This window comes from Scyliorhinus torazame, chromosome 1 (genome assembly GCF_047496885.1).
Source record: "Scyliorhinus torazame isolate Kashiwa2021f chromosome 1, sScyTor2.1, whole genome shotgun sequence".
NCBI classification, from domain to species: domain Eukaryota; kingdom Metazoa; phylum Chordata; class Chondrichthyes; order Carcharhiniformes; family Scyliorhinidae; genus Scyliorhinus; species Scyliorhinus torazame.
The window spans coordinates 137,347,214-137,371,370 of record NC_092707.1 but is presented as its reverse complement, the minus strand read 5'-3'; the positions used below and the strand labels follow the sequence as shown (position 1 = coordinate 137,371,370).

The following is a 24,157-nucleotide window of genomic DNA, read 5'->3' as shown; positions in this document are numbered from 1 at the left end:
GGGCGTTGGTCCCTCTCCTCCCCCAGCTCCAGCTTCACCCAATGCGGGGCGTGATCTGAAATGGCTAAGGCCGAATACACCGTTCCCTCCACTTTCGGGATCAATGCCCTGCCCAGAACAAAAAAATCTATCTGGGAGTAGGCCTTATGTACGTGGGAGAAAAAAGAAAATTCTCTGGCCAAAGACCTGGCAAATCTCCACGGATCTACTCCCCCCAATCGGGTCCATAAACCCCCTAAGCACCTTGGCCGCAGCCGGCCCCTTCCCATAGATCTGGAACAATCTAATGCTGGGTTCAGCACCGTGTTAAAATCCCCACCCATTATCAAGCTCCCTACCTCCAAGTCTGGAATACGCCCCAACATCCGTTTCATGAATCCAGCATCGTCCCAGTTCGGTGCGCATACATTCACCAGTACCACCTCCGTCCCCTGCAACCTACCGCTCACCATCACGTATCGGCCTCCATTATCCGCTACTATGTTCTTGGCCTCAAACGACACCTGCTTCCCCACCAATATTGCCACCCCTCTATTCTTCGCATCCAGCCCCGAATGGAACACCTGTCCTACCCATCCCGTCCTTAACCTGACCTGATCTGCCACCTTCAGATGTGTCTCCTGAAGCATGACCACGTCTGCCTCCAGTCCCATTAGGTGCGCGAACACTCGGGCCCTCTTAACCGGCCCATTTAGGCCTCTCACATTCCACGTGATCAGCCAGATTCCCTCCCCCCCCGGCCGACTAGCCATCTCCTATCTTAGGCCAGTCCCGTGCCCGCGCCTCCCGCACCCTCCAGTCCCCCAGGCGGGGAACCCCCGTCCCGACCACCTCTTCCATTTTCAGTTCCCCCTCGGACAGTGCATCAGCAACCCTTATGTCCCCCCCCCCCCCCCGCTAGATCCGCATCTAGCACTTTTGCTCCCCCCATATTACTTCCATGAGTGAGTCTCTCCTCCTTGCCTTCCTCCATCCCCCCCCCCCCCTTTTAGCACGGGAAAACCCCCGCGCTTTCCTGAGCCAGCCCCGCCCCCTATGGCGCAGCTCCTGTTGCGGCCATTATCCCAGTTCCCTCATCCCCGAGTCTCGCCTCCCTCCAGCACCGACGCCCACATTCCCCATCATCTCGTCTACAGAAAAGAAAAGAAAAACGAAAAGGGGAATTTTAACCAGAACTCTACCCACATCCCCATCCATCATCCTACCCATGAAGTAATCTTTACCCATATTTACAACCCCGTATACAACCAACATCTCCCCCCACAACCACATCCCCTCAGTTCGAGTCCAATTTTTCCGTCTGAATAAAGGTCCAAGCCTCTTCTGGCATTTCAAAATAATGGTGTCGGTCCTGATAGGTGACCCACAGTCGCGCAGGCTGCAGCATGCCGAACCTGACTCTTTTTTTGTGCAGCATCGTCTTGGCCCGGTTGAAGCCAGCTCTCCTCTTTGCCACCTCCGCGCTCCAATCCTGGTAAACACGGATCACCGCATTCTTCCATCTACTGCTCCGCACCTTCTTGGCCCATCTCAGAACACTTTCTTTGTCCGCAAAGCGATGGAACCTTGCCACTATCGCCCTTGGCGGCTCATCAGCCTTGGGTCTCCTCGCCAGGACCCGGTGAGCCCCTTCTAGCTCCAGGGGGCTCGGAGAGGCCTCCGCACCCATCAGCGAATGGAGCATCGTACTCACATACGCCCCGGCATCAGCTCCCTCCACTCCTTCGGGGAGACCTAGAATCCGGAGATTCTTCCTCCTCGACCTGTTCTCCAGTACCTCGATTCTCTCGGCCCACCTCCTGTGTACCGCCTCGTGCGCCTCCATTTTTACCGCCAGGCCCAGGATCTTGTCCTCGTTCTCATTTGTTTTATCTCTCACCTCGCGAAGCTCCACCGCCTGGGCCTTTTGGGTCTCCTTCAGCCCCTCGATCGCCAATAGCATTGGCGCCAGCACCTCCTTTTTGAGCTGCTCCACACAGCGCTTAAGGAACTCCTGCTGGTCCGGCCCCCATGCTGCTCGATCTCCGCCCTCCGCCATCTTGCTTTTTCCCCCTCGTTTTTGCCGTTGCTCCAGAGCCTCTTTTCCCGCCGCTCCACTGCTAATCTCTGCCATACAACGTAAGGGGGGACCTTACTTCACCTTCCCACACGGGATTAAATCAGAAAAGTTCCGTTGGGGCTCCTCTGGAGAGCCCAAAAGTCCGTTATCGCGGGAGCTGCCGAAATGTGCGGCTCAGCGGAACCGGAATTTCGCACAGTAAGTTCTATGATACCTTGCACCTCTTTGGATTGTGGGGGTGAAACCCACGCAAACACGGGGAGAATGTGCAAATACCACACAGACAGTGATCCAGTGCCGGGATCGAACCTGGGACCTCTGTGCCGTGAGGCAGCAAAGCTAACCACTGTGGCACCGTGCTGCCCCTTTGGGCCTTTTCTGATCATGGTCATGCTTCTAGCAATCTCAGCGCAAGTTCCTGCTGGTAAAATCGATTGTGCAGTTGCATTGAAATGGAAATTCTCTTGTATCTGTGAAGACTGATTTGTTCGTATGAATAGCAACCTGGTGGCCTTGAAACTGCTGTTTGAATCATAGCATTGACTGTCATTTGAATGCTGATGTGTTTTGCCACTTTCCAGCTTTTGCTATGGAGTGAGTGCCTTCCTCTACTCCATCTACTGAATGACTTGAACTCCATCTGTTGTGTGGGGCAGATGTCTAGTGTCTAACTAGTTTAGAAAGCCCAAATCAGATCAAAAGAACTTCTCGGAATGGATTTGAATCTCACGTTAGTGAGGCTCCTGAATTCTGAACCAGCAGTTCCTTCAGTTCGAAGGTCAGAAATAATGAAAGGAGGGGACTTCCGGGTGCGGCGATGACGGGACTTCCGGGTGCGGCGATGACCAGCTGAGTCGCACGTTTCGGCAGCTCCCGGTGGAACGGACTTTTGGGCTCTTAATAAGAGCCCCAACGGCAATTTTAATGGCTAAAAGCACTGTGCGGTAAACCAGAAGGGAATCCCCCCTGTATACGGATGAAAAAAGGAGAGGAAGGTGGCCGGATTGCAGTGGATCCTTTAGAGCAGCGGCAAGGAAGGCAAGCAAAAACCAAGATGGCGTCGGAAGGTGGCAGTTTAATATGGGGCCCTGAACAACACGAGTTTTTGAAACGCTGCGTGGAAGAACTCAAAAAGGAAATGAAGAAGGAGCTGTTGGCCCCGATATTACAGGCGATCGAAGGGCTAAAGGAGGAGCAAAAGACCCAGGAGCGGGAGCTTCGGGTCGTGAAGGCAAAGGCTGCCGAGAATGAGGACGACATACAGGGCCTGGTGGTGAAGACGGAGATGCACGAGGCACACCATAACGATGTGTGGAAAGGCTGGAGGCACTGGAGAACAACGCGAGGAGGAACAACCTAAGGATTCTTGGTCTTCCTGAAGGTGCGGAGGGAGCAGACGTCGGGGCATATGTGAGCACGATGCTGCACTCGTTAATGGAAGCGGAGGCCCCGGCGGGTCCGCTGGAGGTGGAGGGAGCATACCGAGTGATGGCGCGAGGACCGACAGCAGGAGAAATTCCTAGAGCCATAGTGGTGAGATTACTCCTTTTTAAGGATAGAGAGATGGTCCTTAGATGGGCAAAGAAAACTCGGAGCAGTAAGTGGGAGAACGCGGTGATCCGCGTATACCAAGACTGGAGTGCGGAGGTGGCGAGAAGGAGGGCGAGCTTTAATCGGGCCAAGGCGGTGCTTCACAAAAAGAAGATAAAATTCGGAATGCTGCAACCGGCAAGACTGTGGGTCACATATCAAGGGAGGCACCACTACTTTGAGACGGCAGATGAGGCGTGGACTTTTATCGTGGAAGAAAAATTGGAATGAGCGGGTTATTAAAAAAAAGAACGTTTGAAACAAAGTGGTGGGGCGAGTATGGGGGGCGAAGAGGGGGGTAAAAAGGGGGGAAAGAGGAGTTTTATGTTATTAATCCTGCGATGTGGTAACTTTTCTCTCTTCCACAGGAGGTGGTGGGGGGAGGAAAGGAGGTGGAGGAGATGGGGCGTTGGCCATTGGGGGCGGGGCCAAGGGGGAAGCGCGGGCTAGGTTCCCGCGCTATGATAATCATGGCGGGAATAGGGAAGCAGGAAGGAGGGGGCGTCGCACGGTGCGAGCCGAGGTCACGGGGGGAAGCCGAGGTTGGCCAGAGTTTGCTGACTTCTGGGAGCAACATGGGGGGTGTAACTACGCTAGTGGGGGATCTAGCGGGGGGGGGGGGGGAATTATTGGGCTGCTGCTGCTGGGGAGAGGGGGGAGCTGGCATGGGGTGGGATGGGCGGGGGGGCACCGCCTGGGGGGGACACAGCTGCGTGGGAACTGGGTGAGGAGCTGGAAAAAGGGGATGGCTAATCGACAAGGAGGGGTGGTAAAAAGCCCCCCAACCCGGCTGATCACGTGGAACGTGAGAGGGCTGAACGGGCTGATAAAGAGGGCCCGGGTACTCGCACACCTTAAGAAACGTAAGGCAGACGTGGTTATGTTACAGGAAACGCACTTGAAACTGATAGACCAGGTGAGACTACGCAAAGGTTGGGTGGGGCAGGTGTTCCATTCGGGGCTAGATGCGAAAAACAGGGGGGTGGCTATATTAGTGGGGAAGCGGGTAATGTTTGAGGCAAAGACTATAGTGGCGGATAGCGGGGGCAGATACGTGATGGTGAGTGGCAAACTACAGGGGGAGACGGTGGTTTTGGTAAACGTATATGCCCCGAACTGGGATGATGCCAATTTTATGAGGCGTATGCTAGGACGCATCCCGGACCTAGAGGTGGGAAAGTTGGTAATGGGGGGAGATTTCAATACGGTGTTGGAACCAGGGCTGGACAGGTCGAGGTCCAGGACTGGAAGGAGGCCGGCAGCAGCCAAGGTGCTTAAAGATTTTATGGAGCAGATGGGAGGAGTAGACCCGTGGAGATTTAGCAGACCTAGGAGTAAGGAGTTTTCGTTTTTCTCCTATGTCCACAAAGTCTATTCGCGAATAGACTTTTTTGTTTTGGGAAGGGCGTTGATCCCGAAGGTGAGGGGAACGGAGTATACGGCTATAGCCATTTCGGATCACGCTCCACATTGGGTGGACTTGGAGATAGGGGAGGAAAAAGAACGGAGTCCACCCTGGAGAATGGACATGGGACTAATGGCAGATGAGGGGGTGTGTCTAAGGGTGAGGGGGTGCATTGAAAAGTACTTGGAACTCAATGATAATGGGGAGGTCCAGGTGGGAGTGGTCTGGGAGGCGCTGAAGGCAGTGGTTAGAGGGGAGCTGATATCAATAAGGGCACATAAAGGAAAGCAGGAGAGTAGGGAGCGGTTGCTGCAAGAACTTCAGAGGGTGGACAGGCAATATGCGGAGGCACCGGAGGAGGGACTGTACAGGGAAAGGCAAAGGCTACACGTAGAATTTGACTTGCTGACAACGGGTACTGCAGAGGCACAGTGGAGGAAGGCACAGGGTGTACAGTACGAATATGGGGAGAAGGCGAGCAGGTTGCTGGCCCACCAATTGAGGAAAAGGGGAGCAGCGAGGGAAATAGGGGGAGTGAGGGATGAGGAAGGAGAGATGGAGTGGGGAGCGGAGAGAGTGAATGGAGTGTTCAAGGCATTTTATAAAAAATTATACGAAGCTCAACCCCCGGATGGGAGGGAGAGAATGATGGGCTTTCTGGACCAGCAGGAATTTCCCAAGGTGGAGGAGCAGGAAAGGGTGGGACTGGGAGCACAGATTGGAATAGAGGAAGTAGTGAAAGGAATTAGGAGCATGCATGCGGGGAAGGCTCCGGGACCGGATGGATTCCCAGTTGAATTTTACAGGAAATATGTGGACTTGCTCGCCCCGCTACTGATGAGGACCTTTAATGAGGCAAAGGAAAGGGGACAGCTGCCCCCGACTATGTCTGAGGCAACGATATCTCTTCTCCTAAAGAAGGAAAAGGACCCGCTGCAATGCGGGTCCTATAGACCTATTTCCCTCCTAAATGTAGACGCTAAGATTCTGGCCAAGGTAATGGCAATGAGGATAAAGGATTGTGTCCCGAGGGTGGTCCATGAGGACCAAACTGGGTTTGTGAAGGGGAGACAGCTGAATACGAATATACGGAGGCTGCTAGGGGTAATGATGATGCCCCCACCAGAGGGGGAAGCGGAGATAGTGGTGGCGATGGATGCCGAGAAAGCATTTGATAGAGTGGAGTGGGATTATTTGTGGGAGGTGCTGAGGAGATTTGGTTTTGGAGATGAGTATGTTGGATGGGTGCAGCTGTTGTATAGGGCCCCAGTGGCGAGTGTGGTCACGAATGGACGGGGATCTGCATACTTTCTGCTCCATAGAGGGACAAGGCAGGGATGCCCTCTGTCCCCATTATTGTTTGCACTGGCGATTGAGCCCCTGGCAATAGCATTGAGGGGTTCCAAGAAGTGGAGGGGAGTACTTAGAGGAGGAGAAGAACACCGGGTATCTCTGTATGCAGATGATTTGTTGTTATATGTAGCGGACCCGGCGGAGGGGATGCCAGAGATAATGCGGACACTTCGGGAGTTTGGAGAATTCTCAGGATATAAACTGAACATGGGGAAAAGTGAGTTGTTTGTGGTGCATCCAGGGGAGCAGAGCAGAGAAATAGAGGACTTTCCGCTGAGGAAGGTAACAAGGGACTTTCGTTACTTGGGGATCCAGATAGCCAAGAATTGGGGTACATTGCATAGGTTAAATTTAACGCGATTGGTGGAACAAATGGAGGACTTCAAGAGATGGGACATGGTATCCCTGTCACTGGCAGGGAGGGTGCAGGCGGTTAAAATGGTAGTCCTCCCGAGATTCCTCTTTGTGTTTCAGTGCCTCCCGGTGGTGATCACGAAGGCTTTTTTCAAAAGGATCAAAAAGAGTATCATGAGTTTTGTGTGGGCCGGGAAGACCCCGAGAGTGAGGAAGGGATTCTTACAGCGTAGTAGGGATAGGGGGGGGCTGGCACTACCGAGCCTAAGTGAGTACTACTGGGCCGCCAATATCTCAATGGTGAGTAAGTGGATGGGAGAAGGGGAGGGAGCGGCGTGGAAGAGATTGGAGAGGGCGTCCTGTAGGGGGACTAGCCTACAAGCTATGGTGACGGCCCCATTGCCGTTCTCACCGAAGAAATACACCACAAGCCCGGTGGTGGTGGCAACTTTGAAAATTTGGGGACAGTGGAGACAGCATAGGGGAAAGACGGGAACCTTGGTGGGGTCCCCGATAAGAAATAACCATAGGTTTGCCCCGGGGAGAATGGATGGGGGATTTGGAATATGGCAAAGAGCAGGAGTAACGCAACTGAAAGATCTGTTTGTGGATGGGAAGTTCGCAAGTCTGGGAGCGCTGACCGAGAAATATGGGTTGCCCCAAGGGAATGCATTCCGGTATCTGCAACTGAGGGCTTTTGCGAGGCAACAGGTGAGGGAATTCCCGCAGCTCCCGACGCATGAGGTGCAGGACAGAGTGATCTCAAAGTCATGGGTGGGGGACGGTAAGGTGTCAGATATATATAGGGAAATGAGGGACGAGGGGGAGATTATGGTAGATGAGCTGAAAGGGAAATGGGAAGAAGAGCTGGGGGAGGAGATTGAGGAGGGGCTGTGGGCGGATGCCCTAAGTAGGGTAAACTCATCGTCCTCGTGTGCCAGGCTAAGCCTGATTCAATTTAAGGTGTTACACAGGGCGCATATGACTGGAGCACGGCTCAGTAAATTTTTTGGGGTAGAGGATAGGTGTGCGAGATGCTCGAGAAGCCCAGCGAACCATACCCACATGTTCTGGTCATGTCTGGCACTACAGGGGTTCTGGGTGGGGGTGACAAAGGTGCTTTCGAAAGTAGTGGGGGTCCGGGTCGAACCAAGCTGGGGGTTGGCTATATTTGGGGTTGCACAAGAGCCGGGAGTGCAGGAGGCGAGAGAGGCCGATGTTTTGGCCTTTGCGTCCCTAGTAGCCGGCGCAGGATACTGTTGATGTGGAAGGAAGCCAAGCCCCCGGGGGTGGAGACCTGGATAAATGACATGGCAGGGTTTATAAAGCTGGAACGGATTAAGTTCGTCCTGAGGGGATCGGCTCAAGGGTTCACCAGGCGGTGGCAACCGTTCGTCGAATACCTCACAGAAAGATAGAGGGAATGGAAAAGAAGAAGGCAGCAGCAGCAGCCCAGGGCGGGGGGGGGGGGGGGCGGGGGGTGGAGGAACCAGAAGGACTCTCAGGGCTGTTAATTTTTTTGTATAATATGTATAGGTCGTTGCTATAAATAATTGTATATTGGACTGTTAAATCATATTTTTGGAGAGTGTTTATCTGAGACAAGGCAGTTGCCATTTAGTTTTAGTTTTAGTTTTTGTTATATATTATTTATTCTTTGTTTATAAAACAGGTCATTGTTATTTATATTGTTATATTATTGTGTAAAGGATACACAATGTACTGTGATGGTTGACCAAAAATTTTCAATAAAATATCAAAAAAAAAGAAATAATGAAAGGAGACAAATGACCAAATCTGGGGAAAACCTTGATCGCAATCTTTTGAGCAATTGGAAATGTAATAATGCCCCACCAATTCCTTGTGGTAATATATTACTTTCATTAATATGTTAGTTTTCTAATAATCAAGTCTGTTCACTAATTTGTGGCTCTGAGTGCATGGAGTCATCCAATTGATGTCCCCTTCTTTTGGGACAATTGGTGACACTTGGATAACTTGCTAGCTTGCAGAGTGTTGACTTGGCTGTGTTGATTTTCTTCTGCTGTTGAAAGACTTAAGGGTAGAAAGTTTAGGCCCAGCTGGGTTGAGCATGGAAGCTGATGGGTGTGGAACCTCACACCGTTGGCAAATGTGCCGATTTTCCAGAACTACCCTGTCCCTAGACCCATTTTTCCAGAAGTGGGGGAGGGAGTCAGTGCAAGGATTACAACCCTCTCAATTGGTGGGTAATCCAATTAAGGCCCTTTAAAGACCTATTGTCAGAAGCCCAACATAAATTTTCCAGCCACCCTCCTGGTTCTCTGAGGCATTGGCTGTTGTCTGGAGGCTGCCTCCTGCTGGCAGACCAGGAGTCCAGTACTCCAGGCCGGGATAGAGGCCCTCCCTGCTAACCTGGGTTCAACTGGAGCCTCAACCCAACCTAAATTTAGAAATGTACAAGGCCGGAGAGAGGTGCCTCCACCCTGAGGTGCTCTCTGTCTCAGACTTACCTGTGAGAGCACCCTGGTGCTTCTTCAGAGCTTGAGGGCCTCGGGATTGCCCACGCCCCTCCCATTCCCCCCCCATCCCCCCCCCTCCCATTCCCCCCATCCCCCCCTCCAGCTTCAGGAGTCTGCCCTCTGGTCATTAATTGGCTAATTTGGGGAAATTCACTGCTGGGCGACTGTTGCTCACCTGATGCGGGATTGTGACCCCCATTTGAACCCGACATCGGAGTCCAGACTCAAAAGGGCAAAATCTTACCCTATTTGTGGCAGTGTTTTTGAGTCAATTCGTAGTTTGTGGTCAAATTGCTTTTCAGTTGGATGCTAATTGCATTGCAAAGGGCTGCTGACTAGCTCTTCAATAGAACATTTTCAGTAGCGCTGTGTACCATCACTTCTATTGTAGAAAAGCTGTTCTTGAAATGATGCTCCCAAAGCTAAAGTGATCAACTAAACCGAGACAGATCAAAGAGTTAAAAATGAGAGAAAATTACTTTAAAAGAAAATGTCATTGCTGCAGGCGTTCTTTGGACTCTTTGTATTAAAAGTCAGAGGGAGACAATGAACAATAGCATCTGTGATTTCTATACACGGTGAGTTTTTGATCTTAACTATAGCCATAGAATGAGGGCACATTTAGGAGCTTTCTGATAGGTGCCAAGGAAATCACTGATTTTTTGTTGTCCGTCAACACCTAAGTGAAATGCAACATGTCTTTAATGCTGGTTATGGTGAAAAGGATATATTCCTGTGAACCAGAGTTAATGTGTGTACATTCCAAAGTTAGGACTTCTCTTCATTGCTTGAATATGACACAAGCTTTCTCCTTTTTTAAACAGGTCATTGTCCATAAACTTCTCAGTATGCTTCACCCACGGCCGTTTGTGAAGACCAGGTTTGCACCCCAGGGTGCAGTGGCTTGTGTCCGAGCCTCCAGTGACTTCTATTATGACATTGTGTTCAGGTGGGTATGCTTCCTGTGTCAACTCCACCAATTGTTTCATAACATAAAACATAGAACATGTAGTGCAGAAGGAGGCCATTCGGCCCATCGAGTCTGCACCGACCACTTAAGCCCTCACTTCCACCCTATCCCCGTAACCCAATAACCCCTCCGAAACTTTTTGGACACTAAGGGCAATTTATCATGGCCAATCCACTTAACCTGCACGTCTTTGGACTGTGGGAGGAAAACGGAGCACCCGGAGGAAACGCACGCACACACGGGGAGGATGTGCAGACTCTGCACAGACAGTGACCCAGCGGGGAATTGAACCTGGGACCCTGATGCTATGAAGCCACCGTGCTAGCTACTTGTGTTACCGTGCTCCCCTGTTACATAATAGCTCAAAAGTAATCCTTTGGGTGCAAAACATTTTGAAATCGCATAAAGGGGTTATTCATGAGGATTCAGTTTTCCTTCAACAAATAATAGAACTCCAGGAATTGCCATGCAAGCTAATCTTGGCATTGGATGTGCTTCCTCTTCCACTGATGCTTGGGTTTCTATTAAATATATTCCAAATACATATGCTTCCTGCAGTCTGTTTTGAGAATGTTATAACCGTTGCACAGAGGACCCTGGATTTGTGAATGTATGGATCTGACACCATATCCTTCTGCATTCAAGAACTGGAGGAATGCTAATGATGGTAGTCTTCAACATTTATGCCCCCATCACGGTGAACCTTTGTTCTGCTTTGGAATACAGTCTCTTCTTCCATCCCCTCTCCTCTCATTTAGATAAACATTACCAAATCTCCTCTCTTCACATCTCTGCAGAAAATCAAATACCGTTGCAATTTTCACTGCACGCGGTCCAATATTCCAGCAGATCGAAGTCTTGTACACAACCCTAAACTGACCAATCTACTTGATTCCTTCTAGAGTCTCGCTGAATCACAGAATTTTTTTGTTGTTAGTTTTTCCAATTAAGGGGCAATTTAGCACGGCCAATCCACCTACTCTGCACATCGTTGGGTTGTGGGGTGAGACCAACGGGGAGAATGTGCAAACTCCACACAGACAGTGACCCAGGGTTGGATCGAACCCGGGTCCTCGGTGCTGTGAGCTGAGTCACAGAATTGTTATGGCGCAGAAAGAGGCCAGTTGGCCCATCGTGTTTGCACCAGCTCTCCGAATGAGAAATTCACTTAGCGCCATTAACCACCTTCTCCCCGTAACCCTGCACACTCTTTCTTTCAGACAATTGAACATGTCTCCATCACACTCTTAAGCAATGCTTTCAGACCGTAACCACTTACTGTGTAAAGAAGTTTTTTTTTCTCATGCCACATTTGCTTCTTTTGCCAATTACTTTTACTTTATGCCCTCCTGTTTTCACGATTTAAATTTGCTTATTGTCACGCGTACTGAGGTACAGTGAAAAGTATTGTTTTGCGTACAGTTCAGACAGATCATTCCGTACAAAAATATATAGGGCAAACATAAAATACATGATGTAAACACATAGACACAGGCATCGGGTGAAGCATACAGGAGTGTAGTACTACTCAATGGAGAAGATGTGTGAAGAGATCAGATCAGTCCGTAAAAGGGTCGTTTAGGATTCTGGTAACAGCAGGGAAGAAGCTGTTTTTGAGTCTGTTAGTGCGTGTTCTCAGACTTTTGTATCTCTTGCCCGAGTGAAGAAGTTGGAGGAGTGAATCAGCCGGATGGGAGGGGTCTTTGATTTTGCTGTCCACTTTCCCAAGACAGCAGGAGGTGTAGACAGAGTCAATGGATGGGAGGCAGGTTCAGGTGATTAACTGGGTGGTGTTCACGATTCTCTATAGTTTCTTACGGTCTTGGGCCGAGCAGTTGCCATACCAGGCTGTGATGCAGCCCGATAGGATGCTTTCTAAGGTGCATCTGTAAAAGTTGGTAAGAGTCAATGTGGACATGCTAAATTTCCTTAAATTCCTGAGAAAGTATAGGCACTGTTGTGCTTACTTGGTCGTAGCGTCGATGTGGGTGGATCAGGACAGAATATTGGTGATGTCCACCCCTAGGAATTTGAAGCTGTCAACCATCTCCACCTCAGCCCCTTGATGTAGATAGGGGTGTGCACAATACTTTGCTTCCTGAAATCAATGGCCAGCCCTTTAGTTTTGCTGACATTGAGGGACAGATTGTTGTCGCTACACCACTCCACTAGGTTCTCTATCTCCCTCCTGTATTCTGACTCATCGTTGTTCGAGATCCGGTCCACTACAGTTGTGTCGTCAGCAAACTTGTAGATGGAGTTGGACCCAAATTTTGCCACGCAGTCGTGTGTGTACAGGGAGTGTAGTAGGGGGCTAAGTACGCAGCCTTGCCGGGCCCCGATATTGAGGACTATCGTGGAGGAAGTGTTGTTTATCCTTACTGATTGTGGTCTGTGGGTCAGAAAGTCGAGGATCCAGTTGCAGAGGGAGGAGCAAGAGTGACAAGCGGGAACAGTCTCTCCCTTCCGACTCTGTCCAGAACCCTCATGGTTTCGAACACCTCGATCAAATCTCCTCTCATCCTTCTCTCAGGAAAACAGTCCCAATTTCTCCAATCTATCCTCGTAACTGAAGTTCCTCATTGCTGGAACCATTCTTGTGAATCTCCAGCTTACTGCTGATTATGTTCTGTTAGGGTACCGGCCAGTAGATACCGGACAAGAACCCCAAACATTTTTTTAAATTTGTAAAACTGTGAGGAAAGGACACTTCACCCCAGGAGTGATGACTCTGACCAATAGGTATCTTTTATGTGAAAGAAACTTTAATTTAGTCACAGAATTAACCACAATAACATCAAAGCCAATAGCTTTACAATGATCAGTTAAAGAGTTCTTAAACACAAGGAAAAATTTGAACTTACTATCTGTACCTGCTACTAACTCTAATTGAACAACCCACACAGTTTAAATGTCATTTATAAATCAAGTTTAAAAAAAAAAAAATTTAGAGTACCCAGTTCATTTTCTTTTCCAATTAAGGGGCAATTTAGCATGGCCAATCCACCTACCCTGCACATCTTTGGGTTGTGGGGGCGAAACCCATGCAAACATGGGGAGAATTTGTAAACTCCACACAGACAGTGACCCAGAGCCGAGATCAAACCTGGGACCTCGGTGCTGTGAGGCAGCAGTACTAACCACTGCGCCACCGAGCTGCCCATTTATAAATAAAGTTAACAAACTTGCTTAGTTGGCGAGAGCAACCCTTTCAAAGCAGATTCAGTACACTTCTGCTCAACCTTGTAGCATTTGGCAAAGCTGCTGTTCAACTTAAAATCCTTCTATCTTGTCCGACTCAATTCCTATGGCAAATTGCAAAACTATAGTCAGACTTGGCTCCACCCATTAATTACATCATCTGTATCCCACTAAGAACTCACACGACCTGCTTAGCCAGGACTAAATACAACTCCTCATAAATTATCTACTCTCCAGGGAATCTCCATCATAGCAATGTTCCATTCGTCCTCTATATGTAAATAAGTAATTGGTTAGAATGAATCATGACGTAACCTTTTATGACTTAATTACAGTTTTTGCAGACACAGTCTGGCTATCTTAACCTAGGTACTGCAACAAATATATACCTTAACCGAGGCTTTTAAAAAACTAACTGCAACTGATACAAAATATAATATATCAATTTTCTGCATTCATCACAGTTCTCATGTTTATTTGAGGCATTTCATGAGGGTCGAACAGCTCCAAGCCTGGTATTACTGGGCTAGGGTTGATAACACTCCAGAATTATTCTAGTGTTCCCAAGAATTGGAGATTAGTGTTTTGTGACATTAGAAAGCATTGTGCCTTTTTTTCATTTTGTTTGAACACGTTTTTTTTACTAATTGCAGGAATATTGGAGCGTATTGGAGAATATTTGGGCAGCACGGTAGAATAGTAGTTAGCACAGTTGCTTCACAGCTCCAGAGTCCCAGGTTCAATTCCCAGCTGGGTCACTGTCTGTGCGGAGTCTGCACATCCTCCCTCTGTGTGCGTGGGTTTCCTCCGGGTGCTCTGGTTTCCTCCCACAGTCCAAAGATGTGCAGGTTAGGTGGATTGGCCACGCTAAATTGCCCTTTGTGTCCAAAAAGGTTAATTGGGATTACTGGGTTAAGGGGGTGGAGTGGAGGAGGTGTGTGCTTGAGTGGGGTGCTCTTTCCAAGGGCTGGTGCAGACTCGATGGGCCAAATGTCCTCCTTCTACACTGTAAATTCTATGATTCTACTGTGTACAATTTTTGTTACCTTATTATTTTCCTTTTTTTAAATTTAAAGTGTCCAATTCTTTTTTTTCCCAATCAAGGGACAATTTAGCGTGGCCAATCCACCCACTCCGCTCATTTTTGGGTTGTGGGATGAGACCCATGCAGACACACGGACAGTGACCCGGGCCAGGATCGAACACGGGTCCTTGGCACCATGAGGCGGCAGTCCTAACCACTGCACCACCATGCTGTCGTGAAGTCAGACATAGCTAACTGGCCAGGTGTGGACTTGAAACTCTTATGTTGTGAGGATCACACACATAGCCAAGTTACTGGAGAAGAGATTTGAAAGAACAGGAACTTAATTGCAAAAAAAATCTAACCTCAGTTTATAGAGTCATAGATGTTTACAGCATGGAAACAGGCCCTTCGGGCAATCTTGTCCATGCCGCCCATTTTCTACCAATAAGCTTGTCCCACTTGCCCGCATTTGGCCCATATCCCTCTATACCCACCTTGCCCATGCAACTGTCTTAACTTTTTTTAAAGGAAAAAATTGTACCCACCTTTGGCAGCTCATTCCAGATGCTCCCCACCCTCTGTGTGGTATATGTTGAGTGGTATTATGAGACAGCAGCAGTAACCACTGCACTACCTGCTGCCCTCTTGTTACCTCATTTAAGGTAGGATATACTTCCGATGAGTGTTCACTTGACAGATCCCTGGGGCAAAGTGGTTGTCCAATGAGGAAAGGTTGAGCCGGTTGGGCCAATACTCGTAGAGTTTGGAAGAAAGAGAGGCAATCTTATTGAAACAAAAATAACAGTGAGGGGTCTTGACAGGGTAAATGCTGTGAGGATATTTCCCCTCTTGGAGGGATCCAGAACTGGGGGCACAGTTTCAAATTTAAGGGGTCCCCCATTTAAGATGGAGGCGAGGAGGAATTTCTTCTCATTAACTTTGGGAATTCTCTTCCTCAGAAAGCAGTTGAGGCTGGATCATTGAATACATCCAAGGCTGTGTTAGACAGAATTTTCATTGGCAGGGGAGTCAAGCTTTATGATCGACGGACAGGAATATTGAGCTGAAGACCTCATCAGATCTGCCAGAATCATATTGACTGACAAAGCAGGCTTGAGGCCCTCCTCCTGCTCCCATTTCCTATGTCCTTATAAGATGAAGTGCTGATATGTTGGGATAGTTAGAGGCTGGATATGCTGTGATGAAAGATGGAGGATTGTCTCTAATCCTATATTGGATAGGATGAATATCTACTCCGTATTTTCCACCTTTTCGACAGAGAGTTCATGGGAGTGAATTGTGTTTACATTTCAGGATCCATGGAGAATTTCAGTTGAACGAGCCACCGGATTATCCTTTTTGGTTCACTCCAGGGCAGTTTACTGGACACATTGTTCTTTCCAAAGATGCATTTCATATTCGAGATTTCTGGATGTATGTTCCCACTGACAGGTTGGTAGGATTTTTTTTTGGCTCGCTCTGTGTTCTTGGATGATTATCATTTAATATTCTCTTTATGAGTAATGTGATTTGTTTATGTTTGATTCTGGAGTATGTTCCCTTGTGTGAAGGGATCAGACTTGACACAATCGCCGCACTTTTAGCTCTGAAGTCAGAAGGCTGTCGGTTCGAATCCCCCTCCAGAGACACTTGGTTCCGAGAGAAGATCCCATGGCACAATCCAAAGAAGTGGACGGGAGTTGGCCTGATCAATAATTATCCTTCCAGCAGCTGATGTGTTGGGTGTTCTGGCTCACATACAGGTCATCAACACTTGAAGTAGTGCAACACTATTTTATTAAAAGGTTAACTATTTAAACATACTTGGACTGTGGGTAAATACGATACCAGCTTTAACTAAAGACCTTTGCCTTGTCCTAACCATTTGATGCACTCAGCACATGGTGAATGTCTGTGTTGCAGGCTGTGAGCTCTGTGCTCCTAGCTAGCTGCTCCTCGAATGAGCGGGAACTCTGATGGCCCCTGTCTTTATAGTGCGTTTGCTCTCACTGGTGATTGGCTGTGGTGTTGTGTATGTTGATTGGTCCCACTGTGTGTCCATCAGTGTGTGTCTGCACCATGATATACTGGTGTATATTATGACAGCAGCAACACTAAAACAGACTATATTTGTGAGAGCTTACTGTCCTCCAATTGATTGCTGCCTTTCCTACCGTACCAGAGTTTTCTTTCTTGCTTCCTTTCTCTTTCTTTCTCTCTCCCTTATTTTTAATCTCCTTTTGCCCTTTTCTCTGTCACTCTCTTCTCTTGCTCTCTCTTTTATTTTTCTCTCTCCTTTCTCTTTTCCTTCCCTCTCTTCTGCGTGAGTGCAATCACGTCAAGAATGACGCAGGAAACACTAATCCGCAGAAGAAACACATGGAAGAAAATCTACAGGAGTTGCACAAAATTGCTCAATGCTGTTCAGTACCTGTCATAAATGTTTGGCACTACTTCTCTTGTTGTAAGTGTTAATTCTCTCTGAGTAATTCCGTGTGCGTCCTGCTGCTTTTTCCTTTTGCCTTGTTTTATTCCCTCTGCTGGCTCCTTTTATTTGAAAAATAATGTGTTATTCCTTCCGTCCACATGGCTGCACTGGGCCCCTTTTGCATCTCTAATGCGAAAGCAGACTGGATATTGATGTCCACATCTGGTTCATGCTGCATCACACGTCTCAGAAGGGTTGTCAGAACAAATACCAATAAACGAGGATGATGGCTGCCAAGACGCTGGGACTTTGACAGTGAGCAGCACAAATGGAAGTGTGAAACATTACTGAATAACAGGGATTGTCAGCTTCCTGCTGACACTCAGGCTTCCAGTAGGCTTCTTATTAATTAGTGGACCCCTAAGGATCCGGGATAGATGCCTGTTCCTCCCTGCTGCTGTTCAGTTGTAAATCCTCGCACAGTTTCCTCTTTTAATTTATTCTTTCCCAGGGTTCCTTTAGACTTTAAAATCCAACTTGGTGTCTCTTAATCTTACTTTATCCTGTCTCCTCTTTCTCTTATTCAGTGGAGTGTCCTGCACCCCAGATCCTCCACCTTGATTTTCCCAATTTTGTTCTTTTTATTATAAAAACAATATTAGCTTGGAAATTTATATATTTTTTATTTGTTCGATCATTACGAGGGTTCAGTCCAAGAGGAGATTTTAATCCCTGTAGCTGTACAGTTTCAGCCCCAGTCTCCTGTTGAGTTTGATGATCTGAGCCAAGGTTTAGGGGAGGGTTAGGATGCTGTAGTTGGATTTAATTCTCTGAACTGGGGGGGGGGGGAGAAATCAGCCAGGGTTCCATCCAGATATTAGGCAAGTGTTTGGTCGATTGAAGAGCAAATCAGCTGTGAGGCCTTCGCTGGTTGAATTCCTTGATGGTTGCACACATTTGGTGTTAAATGGATCCCAAGCCAGATGGTGAAGAATGAAACAAAAAGCCAATCTTTTTCTAGGTAATAGGTTTATTTACAGAATGGCTACCTTCTCCCTACTAACCCACAGTGTCCCAGCAGTCTCTCTTTATTCATGCTCTAGGTATTTAATTGCACAACGATTTAATGATAATGATTTAATAAACGTTAGCAGTTGGGCTCCAGAGCTTATCCAGTTGTACCCAACAAGGGTCGCTTGCGTGTCTGATGACTCTCTGCAAGCTTTGTATATTGAAATTCCAGCCCCCAACAACTGTACAGCTTTAAATATCTCCAGAAAGGCTGGTGACCCATTAATAACTTGTGTGTATATATAATCTGTGCCAGGTCTCTGAATGTGGACATGGAGTGGCTGTATGGAGCAGGAGAAACTGGCAACATGGAGGTGGACATCGGCTACTTGCCACAGGTTTGTTTTGCTCTTGTAGCTTTTTTTCATAATACCCAATTCTTTTTTTCCAATCTAAGGGGCAATTTAGCGTGGCTAATTCACCTACCCTGCACATCTTTGGATTGTGGGCATGAGACCCACACAGACACGGGGAGAATGTGCAAACTCCACACGGATAGTGATCACACGGCTGGGATCAAACCCTGGTCCTTGACACTGTGAAGCAGCAGTGCTAACCACTGCATCAATGTGCCACCTATGCTTCTGTAGCTTTCCGCATCATCCAAGAAAGATTTCATAGAATCATACAGTACAAAAGAGGCCCTTTGGCCCATCAAGCCTGTTATGTCCGTGTACAATGTAATACATTAATCAGTGTACGACAGAACATCTAGTTCAAGAATAGTTATTTAATGTTGAATAAACTGTGGGTACACTAAACTATTGCTAACCAAACTGTGGAGCTTCTAACCATCCTACTAACAGCTTCTGGAACTCTGATCAAGACTTTTTTTGTCTGGTTCCAGTGTGCTGTTCCTCTTGCATGACACTTAATGGCCAGAGGCTATATACATCTGTCATATGCACTGTTATTGCATATCATTACAAAGCCAGCACCAACAAAATTACGCTAAACCGACACTAATCCCACTTCCCACCCAACACTTGGCCCACAGCCTTGAATGTTATGGCATTTCATGTGCTCATCCAAGTACTTTATAAGATTGTGAGATTTCCTGCCTCAACTACCCTCCCAGGCAGTGCATTACAGATTCCCAACACTTTGGGTGAAAAGATTTTTTCTCAAATCCCCTCTAAACCTCCTGTCTTTCACCTTAAAATCATGCCCCCTGGTTATTGACCCTCCAAATAAGGGGAACAGCTGCTTCCTAACCACACCGTCCACACCCCTTATAATCTTTTAAACCTCAATCAGGTCCCCTCTCGGCCTTTTCTGCTCCAAAGAAAACAACCCGTGCTTATCCAGCCTCTCTTCACAGTTCAGAGGTTCCATCCCAGGCAACGTCCTGGTGAATCTCCTCTGCACCTTCTCTAGTGCACTCACATCCTTCCGATAGTGCGGTGACCAGAACTGAACACAGTATTCCAGCTGTGGCCTAACCAAACATAACCTCCCTGCTCTTATGGTCTATGTCACGATTGATAAAGGCAAGAACGGCATGTGGCGGAATGGTTAGCACTGGGACTGCGGCGCCGAGGACCTGGGTTTGAAATCCCAGCACGCGGTCACTGTCCGTGTGGAGTTTGCACATTCTCTCTGTGTTTGCGTGGGTTTCGCCCCCAGAACCCAAAGATGTGCAGGGTAGATGGATTGGCCACGCTAAATTGCCCCTTAATTGGAAAAAATTAATTGGGTACACTAAATTTTAAAAAGAAGAATTGTTGTTCTTAATTTAAGACAGGTGCCTAATCGTGAATTTTCCCCTGTTCATGAAATAAAATAACTCAAGAATATTTTAAACCAATGGCGCTGAGGACCCGGGTTCGATCCCGGCCCCGGGTCACTGTCTGTGTGGAGTTTGCACATTCTCCCCGTGTCTGCATGGGTTTCGCCCCCACAACCCAAAGATGCGCAGGGTAGGTGGATTGGCCACGCTAAATTGCCCCTTAATTGGAAATGTTTTTTATAATAATCTTTATTATTGTCACAAGTAGGCTTACATTAGTACTGCAATGACGTTACTGTGAAAAGAATATTGTAAAGAATACTGTAAAAAGAATATTGTAAAGAATACTGTAAAAAGAATATCTTAAACCCTATTCTTAGCATTCAGATAAAAAACAGCTGTTACCAGGAAGATAGGGATTCAGCTTTAACCAAACATGGTCAATGACGTGTCGGGGAGAACACTACATCTGCTTGTGGAACAAAATCTTAATCCTCTTTATTAAAGGACAGCTTTGTAGTTTCACTAGAGAGAATGCAGGAAGCCTTTCCTGTGACGGAGTGTCTGAGCAGTGCTGGTTATCCTCTACGCCTTTCGGAAGGGGAATGATTACTGAGGCACTGCGACCCCTCTCTCTCTTCAATTTTCCTGACACTCCTCCAGTGAGAGAGTGGCCAAGTCATAGTCTGCTGAATGTCACACAACAGTGGTCGGCATTCTCAGCAGAAACCTGATTAATAGTACTGCATCCTGCTTAATACAAGCAGAATTCAGTGCAGTAAACTCTATTGTAACTTGGCTCACTTTGGAGAGTGTGGGTTTTGAAGCGAGTTCAGAAATCTGGCGAAGAGTGAGAATTGATCAGATCGTGATTTGAATGTCAGCAGCAGCAGGCTGGAAGGGAAACAGAGCAGCTTTGAAGCAATGAAGAGTGGTGTTGTGTTCTCTCAGATGGCTGCCTTTGCCCTGCTGTGGCCTGTGCTGTTTTTTTTCCCCCTAAGTGCCTGTCCATCTGTCTGTGATGCAGATGGAGCTCAGGGCCTCGGGCCCCTCTATTCCGAACATTATCGTCGATGAGAATGGTAATGTGATTGACGGTGCAGATGCTTCAGGGGAACCCATTCAATTTATTTTCGAGGAGATTGTCTGGCAGTCAGAAATCAGTTTTGAAGAGGCTGTCAACAGGCTGGAGACAACTATGTATCCATTTAAGAAGGTAACTAGAAAATGAAATTGAAGTGACTCAATACTTTTAAACCGTTGTCTGCTGTTTCCTGTGCATTGGCGATTCGGCTGCCAGGCAAAACAGCACTAAGACTGAACAGAATCTTTTTTTTTCCAAGGTGTCGTATCTTCCTTTTACTGAAGCTTTTGACCGTGCAAAGATGGAAGATAAACTTGTGCATTCAATATTACTTTGGGGTGCACTCGACGATCAGTCTTGCTGAGGTGAGTCTTGCCTTTCAATCTCTCTATCTTTTAAGAAATGATTCATTCTCAGCCTCTGGGCGCCAGTGGTATTTATTGCTTGTTCCAAGTTGCCCTGGGCAAGGTGGTGGTACACGCTGATCCCTAGCTCTAAGCTGTGCAGAAACCCAGAGGTTCCCACCCAGGCCACGAATGATTCGATCCCTTTAAGTTACTGCATGTGCCATGGCTGCGCAAACATTTTTTTTTGTTTTTTTTTTTTGTTTTTTTTTACAAATTTAGAGCAGTGTTCTTCAAACTTTTTTTCCGGGGACCCATTTTTACCAACCGGCCAACCTTTGGGATCCAACCTAGCCGACCTTCGCAACCCACGCCGGCCGACCTGCGCGACCCAGCATTTTCTCTTACCTTGTTTGCTGCTGACAAAAATGGAGGAAATGGTTTTGGGTCCCTTTGGCCCTCGTACACGCTCCTCCAATGGAACTTGTTGGATGAAGGTGAAGCCTTCTGGTGTAGGAAAGTATGGAGTCTCCATCTGTCCAAAGTTCTGCATTTTTTCCTGTAAAATTTTATCAAATTAATCCCCTCCCCCAACTTGTAAAAGAAAAAATTAAATGAATAAAATAAATGAATAAAATGTCTAAAACCCCCTCGAACTTGTAAAACAAAAAGCTGCGACCATTTAAAAAAAAAAGCGGCTGCACTGCGCATGCGTGCCCGATCATCGGCGTGCATGCGCATAGTTTTGCCATTTTGAAGGCAGCTTGCAGCCGGCGTTATTAACAGCCGGCTGCTGCGGCTGTTGCACACAGATTTGCGCGATCGGGAGCTCCGCGACCCTCCCGACACCCGCCCTGCGACCCACATGCGGGTCGCGTACCCGAGTTTGACAATGCCTGATTTAGAGTACCCACTTCATTTTTTTCAATTAAGGGGCAATTTAGCGTGGCCAATCCACCTAGCCTGCCATCTTTGGGTTGTGGGGGTGAAACCCACGCAAACACGGGGAGAATGTGCAAACTCCACACGGACAGTGACCCAGAGCCGGAATCGAACCTGGGACCTCGGCGCCGTGAGGCAGCAGTGCTAACCACTGCGTCACCGTGCTGCCAACATTTTATTTAAAGGACCCACACACTTAAGCAAATCACCTCTGTGCTACAAAAAATAAATGAGAGAGGGTAGCACGGTGGCGCAGTGGTTAGCACTGCTGCCTCATGGCGCCAAGGTCCCAGGTTCGATCCCCGCTATGGGTCACTGTCCGTGTGGAGTTTGCACATTCTCCCCGTGTTTGCATGGGTTTCGCCCACACAACCAAAAGATGGCAGGCTAGGTGGATTGGCCACGCTAAATTGGCCCTTAATTGGAAAAAATGAATTGGGTACTCAAAATGTATTTTATAAATAAATAAATGAAAGAGGGCGACAGCCCGGTGGCACAGTGGTTAGCATTGCTGCCTCACAATGCCGAGGACCCTGGTTCGATCCTGGCCCCTTTCTCATCGAACTTTACCACATACCCCTCTGTTCCCTTTTCCCATCGGACTTGGGACTAGGAGTAGGTCATTCGGCTCCTCAAGCTAGCATTACTATTCAATAAGATCATGGCTGATTTAGTTGTAGACTCACCTACACTCTCTCCTGTCTCCCTCTTCCCCCCGCCCCCCGCCAGTCTTGTACATCAAAAATCTGTCTAACCCGTCTTCAATAAATTCAGATGTGTGGATTTTGCACTTCTCCCCGTGTCAGCGTGGGTCCCACCGACAAATCCCAAAAATGTGCAGGATAGGTGGATTGGCCACACTAAATTGCCCCTTAATTGGGGAAAAAAATTGGGTACTCTCGAGGTTTAAAAAAAAAATGAGAGGGCATGAGGGTAGTGAACTATCTTGAACCGTTGCAGTTGGTGCCTTGGTCATATTTCTGCATTGCTATTGGGCAGAGATACCAGCAATGATTTTCCCATTGGGAATGAGTGAGAGTGGCAGGGCAGTGACGTTGGTTCAAGATGATACATCTCCAAGTAATGAAGAGAGCAGAATTTCTGCTCCTCATCTTAGTTTTTAGGTGTTTGCATGATCCAGAAAACTAAAAGAGGTCGAGAAATGTTACTTGTGTAGCTGTAGCTCGGAAATGGGTATGGCAAGGGTTCTGGTAAAATATTTACAGCACGGAAACAGGCCATTTAGCCCGACCAGGCCAGGCTGCCTTTTGTGCTCCTCATGAGCCTCCTCACACCCTTTCTCATTGAACTTTAGCACATACCCCTCTGTTCCCTTTTCCCATCGGACTTGGGACTAGGAGTAGGTCATTCGGCCCTTAAGCTAGCATTACTATTCAATAAGATCCTGGCTGATTTAGTTGTAGACTCACCTACACTCTCTCCTGTCTCCCTCTTCCCCCCCCCCGCCAGTCTTGTACATCAAAAATCTGTCTAACTCGTCTTCAATAAATTCAATGACCCAGCCTCACTGCTGTCTGGGGAAGATAATTCCACAGACTAACATATTAATAACAATCTTTATTATTGTCACAAGTAGGCTTACATTAACACTGCAATGAAGCTACTGTGAAAATCCCCAAGTCACCACATTCCGGTGCCTGTTGGGGTACACTGAAGGAGAATTCAGAATGTCCAATTCTTATTTTTTTTAAAAAATAATTTTTATTAAACGTTTTCATAAAATATCAATAACAAAATGAGAAAAAAAAGAACCCAACAGGGTTATGTACAAAACACAGTCCAGAAAAGCAACCCTCCATACCCCACTCCCCCCTTGTACATTAATAATAAATTAACATTAACACCCCGACTTAACACAGGTACATACACCCCCTCAGTGTAAATAACAAAAACAATAATAAAGTACCCCCCCCCCCCCCCCCCCCCCCCGAAGCTGCTGCTGCCATTGACCAATGTCTATCGTTCTGACAGGAAGTCTAAGAACGGTTAAAGAACCCTTGTACCCACCCTCTCAAGGCGAATTTCACCCTCTCCAATTTAATAAACCCCGCCATATCGCTGATCCAGGATTCCACGCT

At 47.6% G+C, this 24,157-nt stretch overlaps 1 protein-coding gene across 1 annotated transcript in view; it reads left to right on the top strand.

Moving 5' to 3' along the window:
* The window catches only part of selenon (selenoprotein N), a 53,037-nt gene that overhangs the window by 13,960 nt on the left and 14,920 nt on the right, over positions 1 to 24,157 (top strand). Inside the window, exons 5-9 of the mRNA XM_072500893.1 lie at positions 10,087 to 10,211; positions 15,775 to 15,912; positions 18,216 to 18,297; positions 20,716 to 20,904; positions 21,032 to 21,137. Of these exons, the coding sequence (XP_072356994.1) occupies positions 10,087 to 10,211; positions 15,775 to 15,912; positions 18,216 to 18,297; positions 20,716 to 20,904; positions 21,032 to 21,137 (640 nt within the window). The remainder of the gene's footprint in view (positions 1 to 10,086; positions 10,212 to 15,774; positions 15,913 to 18,215; positions 18,298 to 20,715; positions 20,905 to 21,031; positions 21,138 to 24,157) is intronic.